General features: G+C 36.9%; 1 protein-coding gene across 2 annotated transcripts in view; it reads left to right on the top strand.

The window, feature by feature from the left end:
- The first annotated feature begins 453 nt into the window (after positions 1-453).
- Positions 454-17840, top strand: part of LOC134534271 (ER degradation-enhancing alpha-mannosidase-like protein 3) — a 38411-nt gene continuing 21024 nt past the window's right edge. For both annotated transcript variants that reach the window (XM_063372572.1, XM_063372571.1), the window contains exons 1-11: positions 454-859; positions 4015-4060; positions 4147-4247; positions 6184-6223; positions 8236-8348; positions 9603-9756; positions 10603-10731; positions 12055-12258; positions 14400-14525; positions 15455-15559; positions 16448-16635. In XM_063372572.1, coding sequence (XP_063228642.1) covers positions 699-859; positions 4015-4060; positions 4147-4247; positions 6184-6223; positions 8236-8348; positions 9603-9756; positions 10603-10731; positions 12055-12258; positions 14400-14525; positions 15455-15559; positions 16448-16635 — 1367 coding nt within the window. In that variant the 5' untranslated portion in view covers positions 454-698. The remainder of the gene's footprint in view (positions 860-4014; positions 4061-4146; positions 4248-6183; positions 6224-8235; positions 8349-9602; positions 9757-10602; positions 10732-12054; positions 12259-14399; positions 14526-15454; positions 15560-16447; positions 16636-17840) is intronic.

Raw genomic sequence — 17840 nt, 5'->3', positions numbered from 1 at the left:
TTACATTAAGCAAATACTAATCTAATTCAACAAACGACAAATAAGTTTTGAATCAATTATAATATTTGTAATACCAATACTATACCATTGTATAGTATTCGCTGTTGTTTTTGATAAAAAGTAAAAAAAAAAAAAACACATTGAAAATATTTTATTTTTAAGTATGCATTTATTCATATAAGCCCAACTACAAGCGTACAAGTGTGTCGTTTGAAGTAGAAAAAATTAGCCCTAGCGAAATTGTTATTTCTTATTTATTTGTTTAAAAATTGTGCAAACTAACAACAAATTACATACGAAAAATTAACATTACATATTATATTTAAATAATGTCTTAAAGGAATAAACATACAGAAAAAACATGTGCATTACAGTTCTTATTACAGTTTGTCTTGAGTCAGTATCTCAGTGTTGATACTAGAAACAGGAACGTAACCGTTTTGAGCTCTTGTGTTACGTCTTTCGTTTGTTTATTATGTGTAAAAATGATAATAGAGAAAGTTTATTTTGTGAAATCCTAATATTGTGGACAGTATTGCGAATTAAATTGTTTTGTGAACCGTAAATAATGAATCATACGTGAATGTTGGTTACCGAAGTACAAATTCTAAAATTAAAATACGAAATATGTTTTTTCTTACTCAGTCTTTGTGTATGTCTAGTTCTTGACACAACGTTCATCAGGCTCAAGTAAATTCATGAGCAGTAAATTTAAAATGGGGACGTTTACGTTCACATTTAAGGGACTGTTCATGGCGTTTTTAGTATTTTCTATATTTTGTCTTTGTTTAACCTCAATATGGGCTCACCTTGGGGATAGAACGTACGTAATGACTAATGAAGAGAGAGAAGAACTCAGGTATGAATATTTCTACAGTCGTCTGGGTAGATTTTGAAAGGGATGTTGTCTAGATCCCGATACCATAACAATCTTGATGACATGGCTGCTCCGACAGCATTACCACCCCTACATTCTTACGGGGCAATCTCCGGAATATTGGAATTTAGGCAGGGAGCATTCACATGCTTGTTTTGTTTAAAATACCTACATTTCTTCATTAAATTAGCTATCAGGTATTGTATTCTATATTACTGCTCTACCTATTAAAGTATAGAACACAATAGCCAAGATATATTTCGTACAGTACATATTGTATTGAATACTATAATTCTTCCTGTTTTAGTATATGTTGCAATGCCATGTTTTTAAATTAAATTTTGTATTGCAATACATGAACTGTCGCTTTCTTGTTCACTATTACAATTCATAACCACACATTATTTCTCTACACTGCACCGTTATATTCAATATAAACAAACACTATCTTGCTCTTCTCTCATGACTACTACACTGATTTCCTCACATATTCAATAAATTTGTTAATACGTACTTAAACTTATTGTGTACTTATTTATTCGCGTTATAAATATATTTATTTCTACTCATTAATTCACTCCCTAAACTCAAACTAATATTAGTCTTTTTTTTTCACTGCACAATTATGGCTTTCGCTTTTGCCAATAATTGGCAACAGCGAAAGCCATAATTATTTTAAAATTATTTTATGTACTATATTTTCCATCGTTCCTCAATTCACTTTAATCGTTGGCCAACTTCCATGAAGTCATACAATTCCCCTACTTTATTTCCAACCAATAGTAAGTACAGTATCATATTTTGAACTTGAGCCTTTGACTTTAATTGTCTTTTTAAATATTGGGGGGAAAAAAAAGGGGGGGGGGGGAATTTACCATTAGTGTTATCTTATAAATAATAAAATGACAGTGATTAATTAACAAATTCATGTCATCACTATAATGCAACTTATATCATTACCACCCCTACAATCTTATGGGACAAACACTGGAAAATCATTTGAGTAAAATACATTTTTCTGTTCTTTGGTGGTTTAATTTGTTTTACATGGTCTTGAGTATTTTTTTTTTCTTTCAAATTCCCACAAATCATCACGGCATGTGTTTAGATCTGTTTCTCTGAAAATCTTTTTGTTTTTGCAAATAATGAGGGGCATATTTTATGTCTGCAAGCATCATTCAGTGCTTAAATTAAAGCTAAATATATTTAGGCCTACTACAAATTCATTTTTCATGATTATCCTCGGAGGATTTTCGTTTCTTGTAATTTGGCTTGAAACTCAACCTATTACTTTCCGGAAAAAATGGCCAAGTTTTGAAGTAGTGTATCTCAGAAACTATTAGACTTGCAGAGCTGCAGTTGACCTCACATTGTGGAAATTGAATCTACTCTAGGAGTGATAAGGAAAATTTTGGAAAATATCTTAAAAGTTTGCAGTTTTGTTCACACATTGTGCAGTTAACACAGGTCTTTCAAAGCTGCATAGGTACATGAATTAACACATGTGCTGATCCTAACAACATATCAAAAAATTAGAACTACATGAATTATCGCTATTTTAGCATTTACTGGCCTAGATGGCTTTGAGTAAACTACTAGAACATTACTTATTTTTTGGTGTGAATAAAATTGTATTTATCTCTATTTCCATTTATTTTAATATTTTGGTAAACAATTTGATTATTTTAGTAAAAAAAACAAGTTTTTTTTTTTTTTTTTAGGTTGTAGGTATTTATTGTTTTACAGTAATTAATGGGACACTTTGAATGTGTCCATTGGCCATACTGGAAGTGCTTTTCTATATTTGTGAGTGCATATGTTATGGTTTATTTTATATGCATATTTATTTTGCAGATTTCTGTATGATTTTGCATACTAATTTAAATAATATTTCATTGAATTCAACGTGCATAGTTCTAATTTTTTACCCACACAAGCTAACATGTGAGTGATAGTAATCAGATAAAAGGGTAAAGTTTTGGTTTTATTTTGTGTAATTTGTTTTCATTGCTAGTGTGGTTTTTCAAAAAAGGCTAAGTGTTAAATAGGTATAAGTGATCATAATGAAAGTGAGGGGTTTGTTCAGTTAGCTAAGTAAAATGAAAAATATATAACTGTAAAATCATTGAGTTGTATGAAATCTTACAGTATTTAGATTTTTTTTTAAAATTCAAACTGAGTTCTGGGAAATTTGGTACTTGTGAAAGACTTTGAACCAAAAACAAATTAATTATTAAAATTATTAAATTAAATTATAAAAATTATTAAAATAATTTTTAATGATTTATCATAATATACCATTATATTATTTGGTTTTAGTCAGAATTTTTTACTTCTGGACTTTATGGCCTCCTCCATCACCAAGTTCTTTCAGAATCCAGTTGAGTTGAAATTTTAAAACTTTTTTTTTCGGGCTAACCAAGAAACATTGGTAGTACTAATAAAAATTTTTTTTTAATAAGCTCCAACTTCTCCCGATGTTGGATCCTACACCCTCGCAAGCCGCAGGAAGTAAAAGGGAGCTGTATTGCAAGCTGTGACAAAATATTTAAAATTTATTGTCATTAGACACAGGGTGCTGTAGACAATGTCATTGAAAATAAATAATAATAATAATAATAATAATAATATAAATACACATTTTTAAGTTTAAAGAAAAACATCTTAACTATAATACAACTTTACACAAACTTAGGTCATTTAAATTTAAATTGTTCCATTCGTCTAGTGAGTATAAAGGATTGGATATGAGCCATTGTTCTAAGATTTTTTTATACTTATCAAAAGATACTGTCCTTGCACACAAGGGTAATCTATTAAAAATGATGGTGATGCCATAATTTATTTGATTGAAGCAGCTCGGCTTCTGGGTTGTAGCCGTGTCCCTTGGCGAATAATTCCACCGACATTCCGGTCGAAATTGCAGTAACCATCATCAGGGAGCAGTTAACCTACTGTAGGTGGTAGTTAACTAGCAGGTGACTGCTCCCTGATGATGGTGACTGCAACGTCGACCGAAACGTCTGTGGATTGTTCGCCAAGGGACGCGGGCGCAACCCAGAAGCCAGCTGCTTCAGACAACGGCCGTGGAAGCCTGCGAACATTTTGCTGAAGAGCTGGTGGTTGTGTGTTGGCAGGGAAGAGGCGCGCGACATGTTCTACCACGCGTACCAGGCGTACATGGTGAGTACCTCGCCCCTTGCTCCCTCCCCTCCTGTCCCGCGGGGGGACGGCCGGGCTCTCACCGCGGGGGTGCTTGTGGGCCGCAGGAGAACGCGTACCCCGCGGACGAGCTGATGCCCCTGAGCTGCCGGGGCCGGTGGCGGGGCCGGGAGCCGGGCCGAGGCGACATCGACGATACGCTCGGCAAGTGAGTGTGACGACCCTCGCCCAAACCACTTTTCTTACATTCCATCAAATACATAGTCGGTTTACTTGTAAAACCTCGTAAGTCCAGTTTTTCCCAGTTTCATATTCCGGATGTGTTTGGTGTATTTTTTTTTTTTTTTTTTCATTTTTTCATAGTGCATATATGCTGATAAAACCTCGTAAGTCAACTCTATAGTCTCTTTTCTATTCGCAAATTATAAAACCTCGTATCTTTGTCAGTCGAAACCGTGCTCCAAAAGCTCATGTAAAATTGACTGAAATGGAGTTACGAGGTTTTAGAAGTAAGCCGACGACATCATGTTTTTAAAAAAAAAAATTTATGCATCGGTTTGTGTTCACAGAGGTATGAAATGTTTGTTAGGTTCCGCCAACCCGGGCACACATACGGTGTGTAGAGATTCGGGAAGAAGAAGAAAAAACCAAATGATTTAAAAACTGCTTGAGAAATTGCACTGTTGTCTGTTTACAAAAAAGCTTTTAAGAATACTCTGAGGGAGGCTGAGTAATTTTGTTTCTAGATTTCCATTTTAAACTGTATTTTTTGAAGAGTAAAAATTTGCTAAAACGTGTTTTTTCAGAATAATTTTTAGGCGTGAAACCCTCTGTTAAGAGTTTCTTGAAAGCATCCAAGGGACTTGCATGACACCTTTATTTTCATTTCTCCGCCATATAATCTTACGGTTACTGCTCAGATGTCATGGTTGCCCCATGTCAGACGAGAAGGATGCTCCAGTTCACAGCCTAGTGCTTAGAGGTGATATCCGCACCAGCAATACCAGAAAGCCTTGCACTTATCATCTCGCCTCTCTAGGCTACCCCCTTTATATAAAAAAAACTTAAGTGTATCCTTTTTTTTTCTTAAAATGAGTGTGTAGTGACTTAAGCCCATTCTGCTTGAGATGATTCAAGTGATTGTTCTTACTGAAAGTGGCTTTATTTTGTATGCAGTTTTTAAAAAAATCACTGATGTGTGAAATTCACTGTTTCTCATATCAGAATCTTTTATTCAGTCCTTAAGTCTGCATTGAATCCAATTCAAGCTCTCAAAATTACATTTATTTAATTTTTAAAACAAATTTCATCATTATATTTATTTAAAATTTTTTATATATATGTGTGTGTGTTTGTGTGTATTGACGTACACATGTTTTGGATAAGAAAAATCCTTGTTACAAATGCTCCGTGAAATGCTAAACAAACGTTCCCAGAGCCCTAAAGCTGTAGGTGGCTACAAACCTTTCTCCGATAGCTTCTATGGAGTGAGACCATGTAGTCCTTGTCAACTACACAGGTGCTTACTCAAACATTTGCCTTAAAATGTTTTTCCCTGAATATCAAAGCTTTCAAATACTTTAAATTTGATGTATTTAATGATTTGATTAGCCCATTAAAAAAAAAATTGATAATACTTTGGAAACTTAACTGTTTCTATTGTAGTAAAAGTTACTTTCTTCAGTTGATTATTTCTCTATTTTAAATGTTTTCTCAAGTCATTCAGTAGCTTTGTAGGCCCTAGTATATCATTAAAAATTATAGTCACTGTTACTGATTTAAGTTGAATCATAGATTGCAAAATGTAGTTTAAGTTCGCAGCCCAGTCCTAGGTACAGCTACTGGAATATTACAAAACCACTAGTTTTTACTGAGCTGGTAAAATTTTTTATATATGGTAAGTACTAAATAAAAAATAATAATTGGCCTAAAATTACAACATATGTAGTCATCAGCAGGCATATAGCTGCTTGTGCAAACTATAATGTACCTATCTTTTAAGTTACGAGTTTATATTAATACTAGCTTGTTCAGTATTAGTAAGTAGTTTATAGATGTTTATGGCTTTTTTTATGTTTTCATAATTGCTGGCATTTCTGTGGATTGTAGTAAATGCCTTCATTCATACTTTGTTTTGATTTCAGTTTTTCTCTGACACTGATTGATGCACTGGATACGTTAGTGGTAAGTCTTCGCATGGACTCGGTTTTGTCTGCAATTTAATGCTTTTGGTACAGCTCTCGAACACACACTATGCATTACCAGAACTTATTCTTATCTCAGCTTAAGATAATATCTCATGAACAAGGTCAAAGAAATTAATACCTGTAAATGTCAGTGATTTAGTAATTTGTCTCGCAAAATCATCTATGTATTATTTGATGATGAGTAGGGACCAATTTTTGTTTGTGAACAAGCTTGCTTGTAAATCTTTGTATATCATGACACACACCTTTGATAGGCAAGGTGCGTACGCCCGAATCACGTGCAACCCAAACAGGAGAAAGAAAGATACCAGCAGCCAATGGATAAGCCACACCAGTTGTGTTGGATTATGCACAGGTTTGTGAAGCCTAACCTGGTGACAGAAAAGAACATATTTATGAAAGGTTGTCATGGTGCTTGCCTATACCCCAAGGCATTCTGGACTCAATTCTCGTTGGGACAAGACCAGTTTTTTTTTTGCGAGTTGAAAACGTTTCGAATGTTGTTTCAAGCCAGTGGATTCTCTCGGAGTGCTCCAGATTCTCCCACCCATACATTCCGTCGATGCTCCATTGTCTCTCCATCATCTGTATTTATTGACATTGGTGAATGAATTCCAGTATGTGAGGCACAATTGGGAGAAAGGTAATTTGAATTTTCTGACCCCCTCCAACTCCCCTCCAAAATAATGAGCGAAGGTTTTCTTTGCTTTGTAGTCTCGGTAATTTGTGTTGTTTATCCTAGATTAATTTTTTTATATATAGAGACAAGATTATATGGTGAATTGTGATTAAACTGAAATAATACCGAAAAGCATTTCAAAAAACAGCATAACATTGAAATGCAAGTTAATGCCCATATATCACAGAAGTGAAAGTTATATCATGAAATTAAGTAGCATTTAATCAAAACATAATTAAAATCATAAAAGGAATAAATAGTTTATTTGTTTATTGTTTTAAATTCAAGGAATGTTATTTCTGGACAAAAAATTGTACCAGAGTGCATGGATCAGAAAAATTAATTTAATATGTTTTATTGTGCATCTCTTATTGAATCACTTATAAGCCACAAAAACTCGCTAATTAATTATTATTTTTTTGGAATGAGTCTGCTTCAGACCAATTTGTGACAAATTATTTTATCGTAAAAATGCAGCGTGTAAATTTTACCACTATTTCGGTGGAATAAGTATCGTGAAACAGCTTTTATAAAAATAAAAACAATAACACAGAAATTCTCTGTTCTAAAAACGAAATTGGACTAGGAATAAAACCATAAAGTTTTGTCTCTTTTTTATAAAATAAGGAAGTTTTTGACGTGATAACGTCTTATAAATCGATGAATGCCGGCTGCACGCACGAAAAATTGTCACGTCCCGCCTGAGCTGAGCGTGCAAGAACCGGCCGACCACCGTGCGATAAAATCTTCTATGATATCAAAACAGTTTAAGGCGGGCTTTTTAACCAATTGTTTGTGATTATATTTAAACAAATTATTAAAAATTAAATTTGCAAAGAAAAACTGTAAATAATATTTGAAAATTAAAAAAGTATGCAATTTTTCATCAATGTTTTCTTATGACGTTATCACGTAAAATTTTTGTCCGTAAACCGGCTTTTACGGACAACCCCCCCTTTTTTTTTAAGTGTTTGGTTGAAAAATAATCTCTCTGGAAATGAAACCCCATCTTCGCCCCTGGCAGCATCATGATTATATTCAAACAAATTATTTAAATTGCAAAAAACTGTAAATATTTTAAAATTAAAAAGTATGCAATTTTTCATCAATGTTTTCTCGTGATGTTATCACGTAAAATTATCGTCCGTAAACCGGCCTTTTACAGACAAACCCACCCTTTTATTTTAAGTGTTTGGTGGACAATGCGAAAAAATAATCTCTCCGGAGTTGAAACCCCAGCCGCGCCCCTGTCAGCGTCAACGAGGGCGTGCGTGTCCGAAGCCTGAACGCCGCCGTGTGCCGTGCCGCAGGTGCTGGGGGACCTGCAGGAGTTTGAGCGCGCCGTGAAGCTGGTCATCAGGGACGTGAGCTTCGACAGCGACGTGGTCGTGTCCGTGTTCGAGACCAACATCCGGGTCCTGGGGTGAGTGGCCGGCACTGCGGTTCGTTTGGCAGTCGCTTTGACCGTTCTTGGTCGGTGCCCAGTCATACTGTCGGCAGACTTGACGAATAGTGTGGGTAGCTAGAGCCAAGTTGTTACGGTTTTTATTTTGATAAAAAGGGGTGGGGGGAGGGAGGTGTTGGTGTTATTTATTTATTTATTTATAAATTGTGACATGCACACCAACACTCTGAGAAGAGATTACAGGGGTGTGCACGGTACAAAAAAAAAAACACAATACACAAGAGACACCACAGACAAAGGACACAAAACAAAATAAAAAAAATTAATAAACAAAAAAATATTAATAAATTCAAAAATACAGAAAATTAGTGGATTTAGAATACACTGTTAATTGAATTGGCTGCAAGTGCTACTCAAATAATTTACTAATTGGTTAAGCTTGTTACTATTGGGTCTAAACTATTATAATTGCTTACTAATCTAAAAATAATATCATTTTTTCTCTTGATTGTACAGAAAGTAGACGTAAGTTGTTTTAGTTTTTCCATGAATTTTGTTCATATGTCAATAGTATCATGCATAAATATATAAAAAAAAATTACATAAATCATGTTTTCTATATTAAAGAAAAAAGAAACCATGTTATTGGAACTACTAAACCTATAAAAATTTATTAGCAGTGGGAAAAAAATAACATTTTATTGTGCAATTTTTAATTTGTCTCCGGTGCATGTATGGTTTCAGGATTGAATTTTACCTGTTGTTACTTATTGTCACAGAAATATTGAAATAAATTAAAAAAAAAAAAAAAAATATTCAATATTGAAAGTTTAGTTTTTTTATACTTTTCTTTGTGATATTTCTCTAGACTTTAAGCCATATCTGTAGCGTTACTGTTTGTGACTACTTTTGATTAATTATTTCAAAATTAATTTACAACTTTTTTTTTTACTGTTTCTACTTTACCAGTATTTATATTTTGAAAGAAAAAAAATCATACGCTATAACTTAACATCTTATTAAAAATGTAATTTTTATTTTTGTAGCTATACTAAAATAAGCATGCTTTATGTTCACAAAGGTTACCATAGTTGATCAAGTCACGGGGTCACCTGACCATTTTGCTTAAACTCCATGTTAACGCTATCGTGCGCCAATCATGTCGTAACCGGTGAAGTAGCGACATATTCATGTATCCGAGATTGTGAGGGACGAGCTGCTAACCAGTAAAGCAGAAAGCTGCGAAGGCGGACGGACGGGCGGGGGTTCCAGGGGCCTGCTGTCGAGCCACATCCTGGCCGAGTACTTCCAGCAGCGGGCGGGCGTGATGCGCTGGTACCGCGCCGAGCTGCTGGACCTGGCCAGGGACCTGGGCTACCGGCTGCTGCCCGCCTTCAACACCACCACGGGCATCCCTCACGGCCGGGTGAGTCCCTCGCCCGTCGCGGTATCGGAGGAAGCCTTGGAACGAACACATTGAGTTACTCAGGGTGTCCACAGTTAGTACTTTCCTACTAGATCTAGTACTTTCATAAGTTTTTTATTGGTCTAGTGCATTTACACTCAGTGACTCCATTATGTTTTATTATCAAGCGTAATTATTTTTAAAAACTATGGAATGTATGTGTGTGTGGTGTGATATTTAAGTTAGAGAATTGCAATTTCATTATATGTAACTTCCTAAATTGTTAAAACCGTAACAAATTATAATTTAGTACATTTTTTTTCAAATATAGTACTTTTTTCTCGCCTAAGTTGGTACGAAATAGTTTTTCCTTGTGGACACCCTGATTGAGTATTTTTAGTTCACTTTTACAGTTGTGTTATTTAAGGTTCTGCAGTTAATACTCTTGTTTCCTGCTAAATGTTTATATATATATATATATATATATATATATATATATATATATATATATTTGATTGAGTAATCATTTTGTGCACTGCCTTCCACAGATACATCATTTTAATTTTCGTATAGTCTTATTTATTATATGGTGTCATTTTTCAGTTTGTTATTTTACCAAAGTTATGTTGCAATTTGTTTTGTCAAGGGCAGAGTGTCGCACCGGTTAGGTATATGATTTGATCGAAGGATTTTGTTCCAGAGGGTTATTCTGTGTTGAATTTACTGGGATAAAATGGTGTCTTGGGTTGACCGAATATCACCGCAAATAGCACTGGTTAGTCTGTGTTGCAACGTCACGTGGGACACGGGAGCTCCTCGGAGCGTGCCGGGGAGACGTGGTGACGTGCGCACGGGTACTGGGCGCAGGTGAACTTGCGGTACGGGCTGAAGAGCTCGCGGCTGGACGCGTCTCGGGAGACCTGCACCGCCTGCGCGGGCACCATGGTGCTGGAGTTGGCGGCCCTGTCGCGCCTCACCGGGGAGCCCGTCTTCGAGGTGAGCTGCCCTCCTCGCCAGGCACATACCGGCACGATTCATTCCAACAAGTTCACTTTTCACAACACCCTTGGACATCTGCCACTCTTTATAACCCTTGTCATTCTTTTCACACACCTCAAATGAGCATAACACAGAATAATGCATATGCTTGGTTTAATGTATTAATAATGAACCACCATTACAAACCTTTTGTATTGAGACAGGTAGCGAAACTGTGAAACACTATGCTTGTGTTCTAGAGGATCAGGTTCAAATGCTGGGATGGTTCCTTGCTATAGATGGGTAGATAGTGACCCCGTAAAATGGTGAAGCCCAAAATTCGTGAAAAATTACGAAATTCAGCGGTTTACAAGTAAATCATTAGGAGAAAGAAAACTTACATGGAACACTAAAATAAAGTTGGTGATTTTATTTAATTGTTCATTAACGCCCATGGTTACAGCAGCTTTGTTCGCCGCCAAGTACCGTATTTAAAAAAAAACATTCTGAATGTGGTTAACTACAGGAATAGTGAGTGGCTGATACTATTATTTTCAGCTTATGAGGAAGTGTAGCAAAATTGATATAATTTCAGTGTTTTGATGCATGTTCGGCACTGCTCATATCACTACAGTACAAATTTTTTTTGTAGGGGCCTCTGTTTTCCCAATCTTTAATATACATATTATGATTAGTTTCAAAGCTGCACATACTTGAAATCACCATATTATGTAATCAGACATATGGATACAAGAAATACAATTGTTCCCACGAGTTGATTGACGCCATTTCTGAAAATGTCACTTGGTTAGTCATACAATTGTAACACATGTATTTTCATATCTTTGGTTATTTAGTTTAAAAGCGGGATAACCTTTGTTTACGAGCGATGCTACTGCACATTTTATTATTATACCTGGTTTTAAGTAAATTTTCTTTAATTACTTGACATAACACAAAAAAAAAAAAATGTTTTTCTAGTGGAGAAAAACTTTTTTTTCCTCGAAAAATTTTCCAAAAAAAAAGTTAAAAGTAATCTGGAAATAACCTATCCTCTTGTTAGTTTACACTTTACTTTTACGTAATTTTATAGTTAAGGCCAAGAAATAATTGTTAATGGTGTGAGGAAACATGTTTCATTGTGTTTTTACATACACGTTAGCCCCATCCCTTTGTTCAAATTTTTAGTTTTCATGAAGTTACCGTTTAGTTTACCAGGGTTGAATGGTATCTTGGGTTGACCTGATGTCGCTGCAAACAGCGTTGAATGGTTGGTGGTGCGACGCTTGTGGCACGTGAGAGTTCCTCGGAGCACGCGACTGACGTGGTTCGGGGCGACAGGAAAAGGCCCACCGTGCCATGGACGAGCTGTGGAGGATCCGGCACCGCTCCTCCGACCTCATGGGCACCGTCCTCAACATCCACTCCGGGGACTGGGTGCGGCGAGACTCGGGCGTGGGCGCCGGCATCGACTCCTACTACGAGTACTGCCTCAAGGCGTACATCCTGCTGGGCGACGAGCGCTACCTGGGTCGCTTCAACAAGGTACTCTCCACGAGCACCGGTCATTACCCCCAAAGTGTTATTAGAGACAGGTGAAAAAATTTGCACAATTTCGTTACTTTTTACGAGATGATTTCGGTATATTTTTTGCCATTTTGTCTGTAGTTTCGTCATAAATTTTGTTGATTTTTAAAACTGCAATTTGAGGTTTATAAATATAAGTTCGACGTGAATGTGTTTAATATGTCATTTAAGAGTAGAACTACACTGCTTGTCTGCATTGTTCAGGTTTTCTACAATTTACGCCACTACAACTCACATCTGATGGTAAATCATTAGGAGAAAGAAAACTTACATGGAACACTAAAATAAAGTTGGTGATTTTATTTAATTGTTCATTAACGCCCATGGTTACAGCAGCTTTGTTCGCCGCCAAGTACCGTATTTAAAAAAAAACATTCTGAATGTGGTTAACTACAGGAATAGTGAGTGGCTGATACTATTATTTTCAGCTTATGAGGAAGTGTATCGAAATTGATATAATTTCAGTGTTTTGATGCATGTTCGGCACTGCTCATATCACTACAGTACAAATTTTTTTTGTAGGGGCCTCTGTTTTCCCAATCTTTAATATACATATTATGATTATTTTCAAAGCTGCACATACTTGAAATCACCATATTATGTAATCAGACATATGGATACAGTAGAATCCTGCTGATGCGACCCCTCACGGTTTCCAGAAAAAATAACTTGTAAACGGAATGGTCACAATTGAGAATTCGGGCCAAATTTTACCCCCCCTCCCCCCAAATATAAAGTGAATTTGCGTCACGTGAGTTCGGCTATGCTAGCCGGCTGGTTGCTATTTTCGTTCAAAACGTGGCGAAGGAACTTATGTGGATCAGGTAGAAAACATTCGGCTATAAACAAAAGATATAAGAACAATGCTATCCTGAAATGCTGTGACATGTTTTTGGAGTAGATAATCACAGCAACAGACCGACAGGATGCATTCCCGCCCTTGCCGTCAGCGATGTTTATTTTGACAGCTCAAGCAATTATCTTTTCCACGTCACTTCGCAGCGTAAAAATAAAAGAAAGAAAAAAACCACGTTAGAATGCAGATGGAAAAGTAACTATGCAGTAAAATAAATATATTTACGACACTGCTAAATTTTTCTATTCAAAAAATTCGAGGTATTAGTGATTTTTCAGCAGAAACTGCTGTGTGACTAATAAACAAATTGTATCATAATAACTTAAACTTATAAATTATTTATTAACGGCAAAGGACAGTCGTATAAGCCCATAAAAATATTTTTTTTACTGAGAATGGACTATACAACCTGGCTTTTTTCGCACGCGATGTGGGAGGGGAGGAGGATGCTGACAGTTTCTCACACAGAAGGTTGTAATAAGGGAGGGAAGGTATTGAAATGTTAGTTGAAAAAAAGGGGGGGGGGGGGGGGGGGGTTACATGGTTTGTGGCTCTGGGAGGGATGAGCCTTGAAGAATTAGCAGGGGATGGGAGAGGTAAGCGTCACGTCACGTAATGACGTCAAGCCGCCGCTACCGCCAGCCTGGCCGGACGAGTTTCTTACGCTCTCGCAGAAGCTACCACAGTGGCTTTTCATGCGGGCGGATTAAGATAACATGACAGCTGAGACGGCTTTTCGTGCGATAGTGGACGCGCCGAGCTTGGCTAGACACTGCCGCGTGAACAGTCTAGAGGAGTGGTATCTATTTTTAGCCGTCTTTTGTATGCCTGCCTGCTTACAGTACAGCTCTCGCCAAGATAAACGTGAACACATAGTGCCCAACACAGTGTAACAGACTTGTTTTTTAGCCGATTTTACTCTAATTTTCGACTTTCTCTGCTCAAATTTTTCACGGTTTCTCAAAAAACTGTCCTATAAACAGAATGGACGCATCAGAGGGGGGTCGCATCGGCGGGATTCTACTGTATGTATGTTTACAATTATTAAGATTAAAACAAAACATAAAACTGGAGTAATTTAACACACATTCTAGGAACTTGACAAAGGTGTGTACAAGTTTTGTGAGGATAAATTGAAACTTTAGTACGGCGGGCCCAAAAAGCTGCCTCCCGGTCGGCGACTTTGAACGGGGGAGCGCGCAGCATTGCAGGTGGTGACGGCGGCAGTGTGGTTTGTTGGCAGCACTACTCGGCGGTGATGAAGTACATTAGCCAGGGCCCCATGCTGATAGACGTGCACATGCACCGGCCCAACACCAACTCCAGGAACTTCATGGACGCCCTGCTGGCCTTCTGGCCGGGACTCCAGGTGGGTCCCGGCGGTCAGTCGGCAGTCCAGACCAGTCCCGCTGGTCCGGACCCTGCTCGTCCCGGTGGGATGCAAGCACGCAGGCTTCTTGGGTCTGCTTTTACTGTAATATTAAAACCAGGATTGGCTGATTTAAACCATACTGTAAATCACGTATTTTTTTTTTTTTTAAATATATCCCCAAATGGTTTTTAAAAAAAAGTATTTTTAAATAGAATATTTTAATATATTTTAATGAATGGTCTAATTCCACTTTAATAACAACACTTTGCTCATTAATGATTCGTGTGATACAGGAACAAATTATTATGTACTAATCAACATCTTTTCATGTAAGTTATCTGAATAAGTTGTAAATTTTATCTAGCTAAATACTCCTCTAAAATTAAATTAATTAGAAAATTGTAGTGAAAAGTGAAACAAAAAAAAAACACCTGTTTTGTGGGAAATCCCTGATTGTAGTGTTCAGTATCTTGTGCATTGCTTTAAATGAATAAATGAAAAGTATTTTATGTATAAAAGAAGTCTTTTATCAATTAATAAACAGTAAACATTGTTACACTACTATGTGTGAAAAGTTGTTGTAACGTTTTCTTTAGAGGTGGGCAAAGTTCGAAATTACGTACCCAAATTAACAGTGTCATTCATTGCAATGTGTACGTGTTAGAATACTACTTTATGTTGTGCTAAGAGTGCTAATGGCTTTTTGAAGGCAGTATTTTAAGGATGCATGTAAATCTCAGAAATTGTCTATTATGTAGTTATGTTTGAAAGTGGGAATTAAACAGATGTAGGTGTGTTAATAGAGTGGGTGGTTATTTTAACTAGGAACAGAAGGGCTCTTCTAGTAACTTGCGATCAGTTTGGCGGGGTCGTAGCTGTGTGTGATACTGTTGAGGGACGTGCTAGCGTGGTTGTGGTCCGTGCAGGTGCTGAAGGGAGACATCAAGCCAGCCGTGGAGACGCACGAGATGCTGTACCAAGTTATGCAGAAGCACAACTTCATCCCAGAGGCGTTCACCACAGACTTCCAGGTGACCGCAATTTACTAGTATGTAGAGACAAGATTTTGTGGTTTTTATATTTAGTCCAATTTCATTTTTCAAACACAATTTTTAGGTGTTTTTATTTTTATAGAAGCTGTTTTGTGATACCTATTCCACCATAATAGTGGATTGGTCTAAAACAGTTACAGAATAATAAAATAAATTAGGAAACCTTTCTTGGTTTTAAAATTGATTCAGTAAGAGATCCATAATAAAACATATTAAATTAATTTTTCTAAACCATGCACTTTGATACATTTTTTTGTTAAGTGCTACTTAATTCCATGATATAACTTGCATTTTGGTGCCTATATGGTACATTAACTTGCATTTTGGAGTTACGCTGTGTTTCGACGTGCTTTTCGGTGTTATTTTGGTTTTATCCTAATTCAACTGCATGGTACTTACTAATATGCTAGTAACACTAACAGCCGTAAGCAGCAAATTTCTCAGCTCTGTTGTTGGAGAAAATTTACGTAAAACTCCTTTCTTCCGGCTTTAATTTTATATTTACTAGAAATTAAAAAAAAAAAAAATAATGAATGAATTGGCCTCTATCTTTGTGTCCTTGGTTAGTTGTAAGTAGAGACATGCAAAATTCGCGGATTCATTTCGCGATAGGCTAGCATCAAAACAACTATACCTTCGTACAACTTCTGCGATTGGCCCACATTTTATCCGGGAAACTGTGAGCCAATGGGAAATACCAAACCAAGAAAGTGCCGAATTACGGACAGCCTAGTTGAGACGTCTCACGCGTCAGTAGCCGATGAACAGGTGTCATTTCCGCGAGTATTTGAGGTCAATGAATCCGCAAATTTCGCAGGTCTCTAGTTGTGAGTGAGCCGGGGACCGTGACGTGCGAGAGGGTTGCAGGTCCACTGGGGGCAGCACCCCCTGCGGCCGGAGTTCCTGGAGTCGACCTACTTCCTGCACCGCGCCACGGGCGACCCCTACTACCTGGAGGTGGGACGCAGCGTGCTGCGCAGCCTGCAGAGGCACGCCCGCGTCGCCTGTGGCTACGCTGCCGTCAGGGACGTGCGCACGGGCATGCACGAGGACAGGTTAGCGCTCCGCCCCGCGACGGCCGTGCTCTCGCCACTCGTCCTTATCTTCCGTTCAGCTGTATACAGGGGCGTAGCCGGGGGGGGGGGGGTGTTTAGGGGTACAAACCCCCCCTCCCCCACCTTTAGCACCAAATCTTTAATTAATTTCTTATTCATCACTCAAACAAATTTCATATTAAAATTAATAAAAATTTTACCATTACAATATTTAAATTTAAGTACCGAAAACTGCTGAAATAGCACTATTTTACACCTTAAAATCCAATTTTCAGTACAGGGTCTGATTCTCTTACTTTGGCTTTTATTTATTATTATTTTTTTTTGACGTGGTGACGTCTTATTAAATCGATGAACGCCGGCTGAACGCACGGAAAAATTGCCACGTTCCGCCTGAGCCGAGCGTGCAAGAACCGGCAAACCACCGTGTGAGGAAAATCTTCTGTGATATCAAACAGGTTAAGGCGTGCTTTTTATCTAATTGTTTGTGATTATATTTAAACAAATTATTTTAATTAAATTTGCGAAAACTAAATAATTTTTGAAAACTAAAAAGTATGTAATTTTTCATCAATGTTTTTTTATGACGTTATCACGTAAAATTATCGTCCGTAAAACGAACTTTACAGACAAGACAACCCCCCTTTTTTTTCCCCCAATACCTACCCGCATCTCAGTCTACCTTTTCAAAACATGTCTTGCTTATACCTGTACACAGCCATAGATTCTAAAGATCTAGTAGATTAGGGTTGGCAAGCTAGAAAAAGTATTTTCTCATCTCAGCTTCTTATTAAATAATAATTTAGTAATTGCCGTAATTGGTGGTCATTAAAATCATTATTTATTTTATGATGTACAAATACATCTTGAAGCACAGGAATATTCAGCTGAGTAAGTCTGAATGTCACGTCTCACCTTATCTTGAATAGAGAATACAGTACCGTAATTTTTTCGGCATTTTGCTTGAAATTTTACCTGATTCCTTGGAAAGTCTGAAAAAGAGGACTTTAAATTGTATTTCAATAAATATGTCAAAATACTGTTTTTTTTTGTTAGAATTAGTAATAAGTTAAAAACCAATTTTCTCAATTCTGAACCTTGAATTTAAATCCCATAGAGTATTTCGAATATATGCCTCAAATTCAAATCTAGGTGTCAGGATCAAAAATTAAATTGATGTACAAGAAATGAAAAAAAATATTAAC

The sequence above is a fragment of the Bacillus rossius genome, chromosome 7, assembly GCF_032445375.1.
Source record: "Bacillus rossius redtenbacheri isolate Brsri chromosome 7, Brsri_v3, whole genome shotgun sequence".
NCBI classification, from domain to species: Eukaryota; Metazoa; Arthropoda; class Insecta; order Phasmatodea; family Bacillidae; genus Bacillus; species Bacillus rossius.
This window is presented reverse-complemented; position numbering and strand designations above follow the sequence as displayed.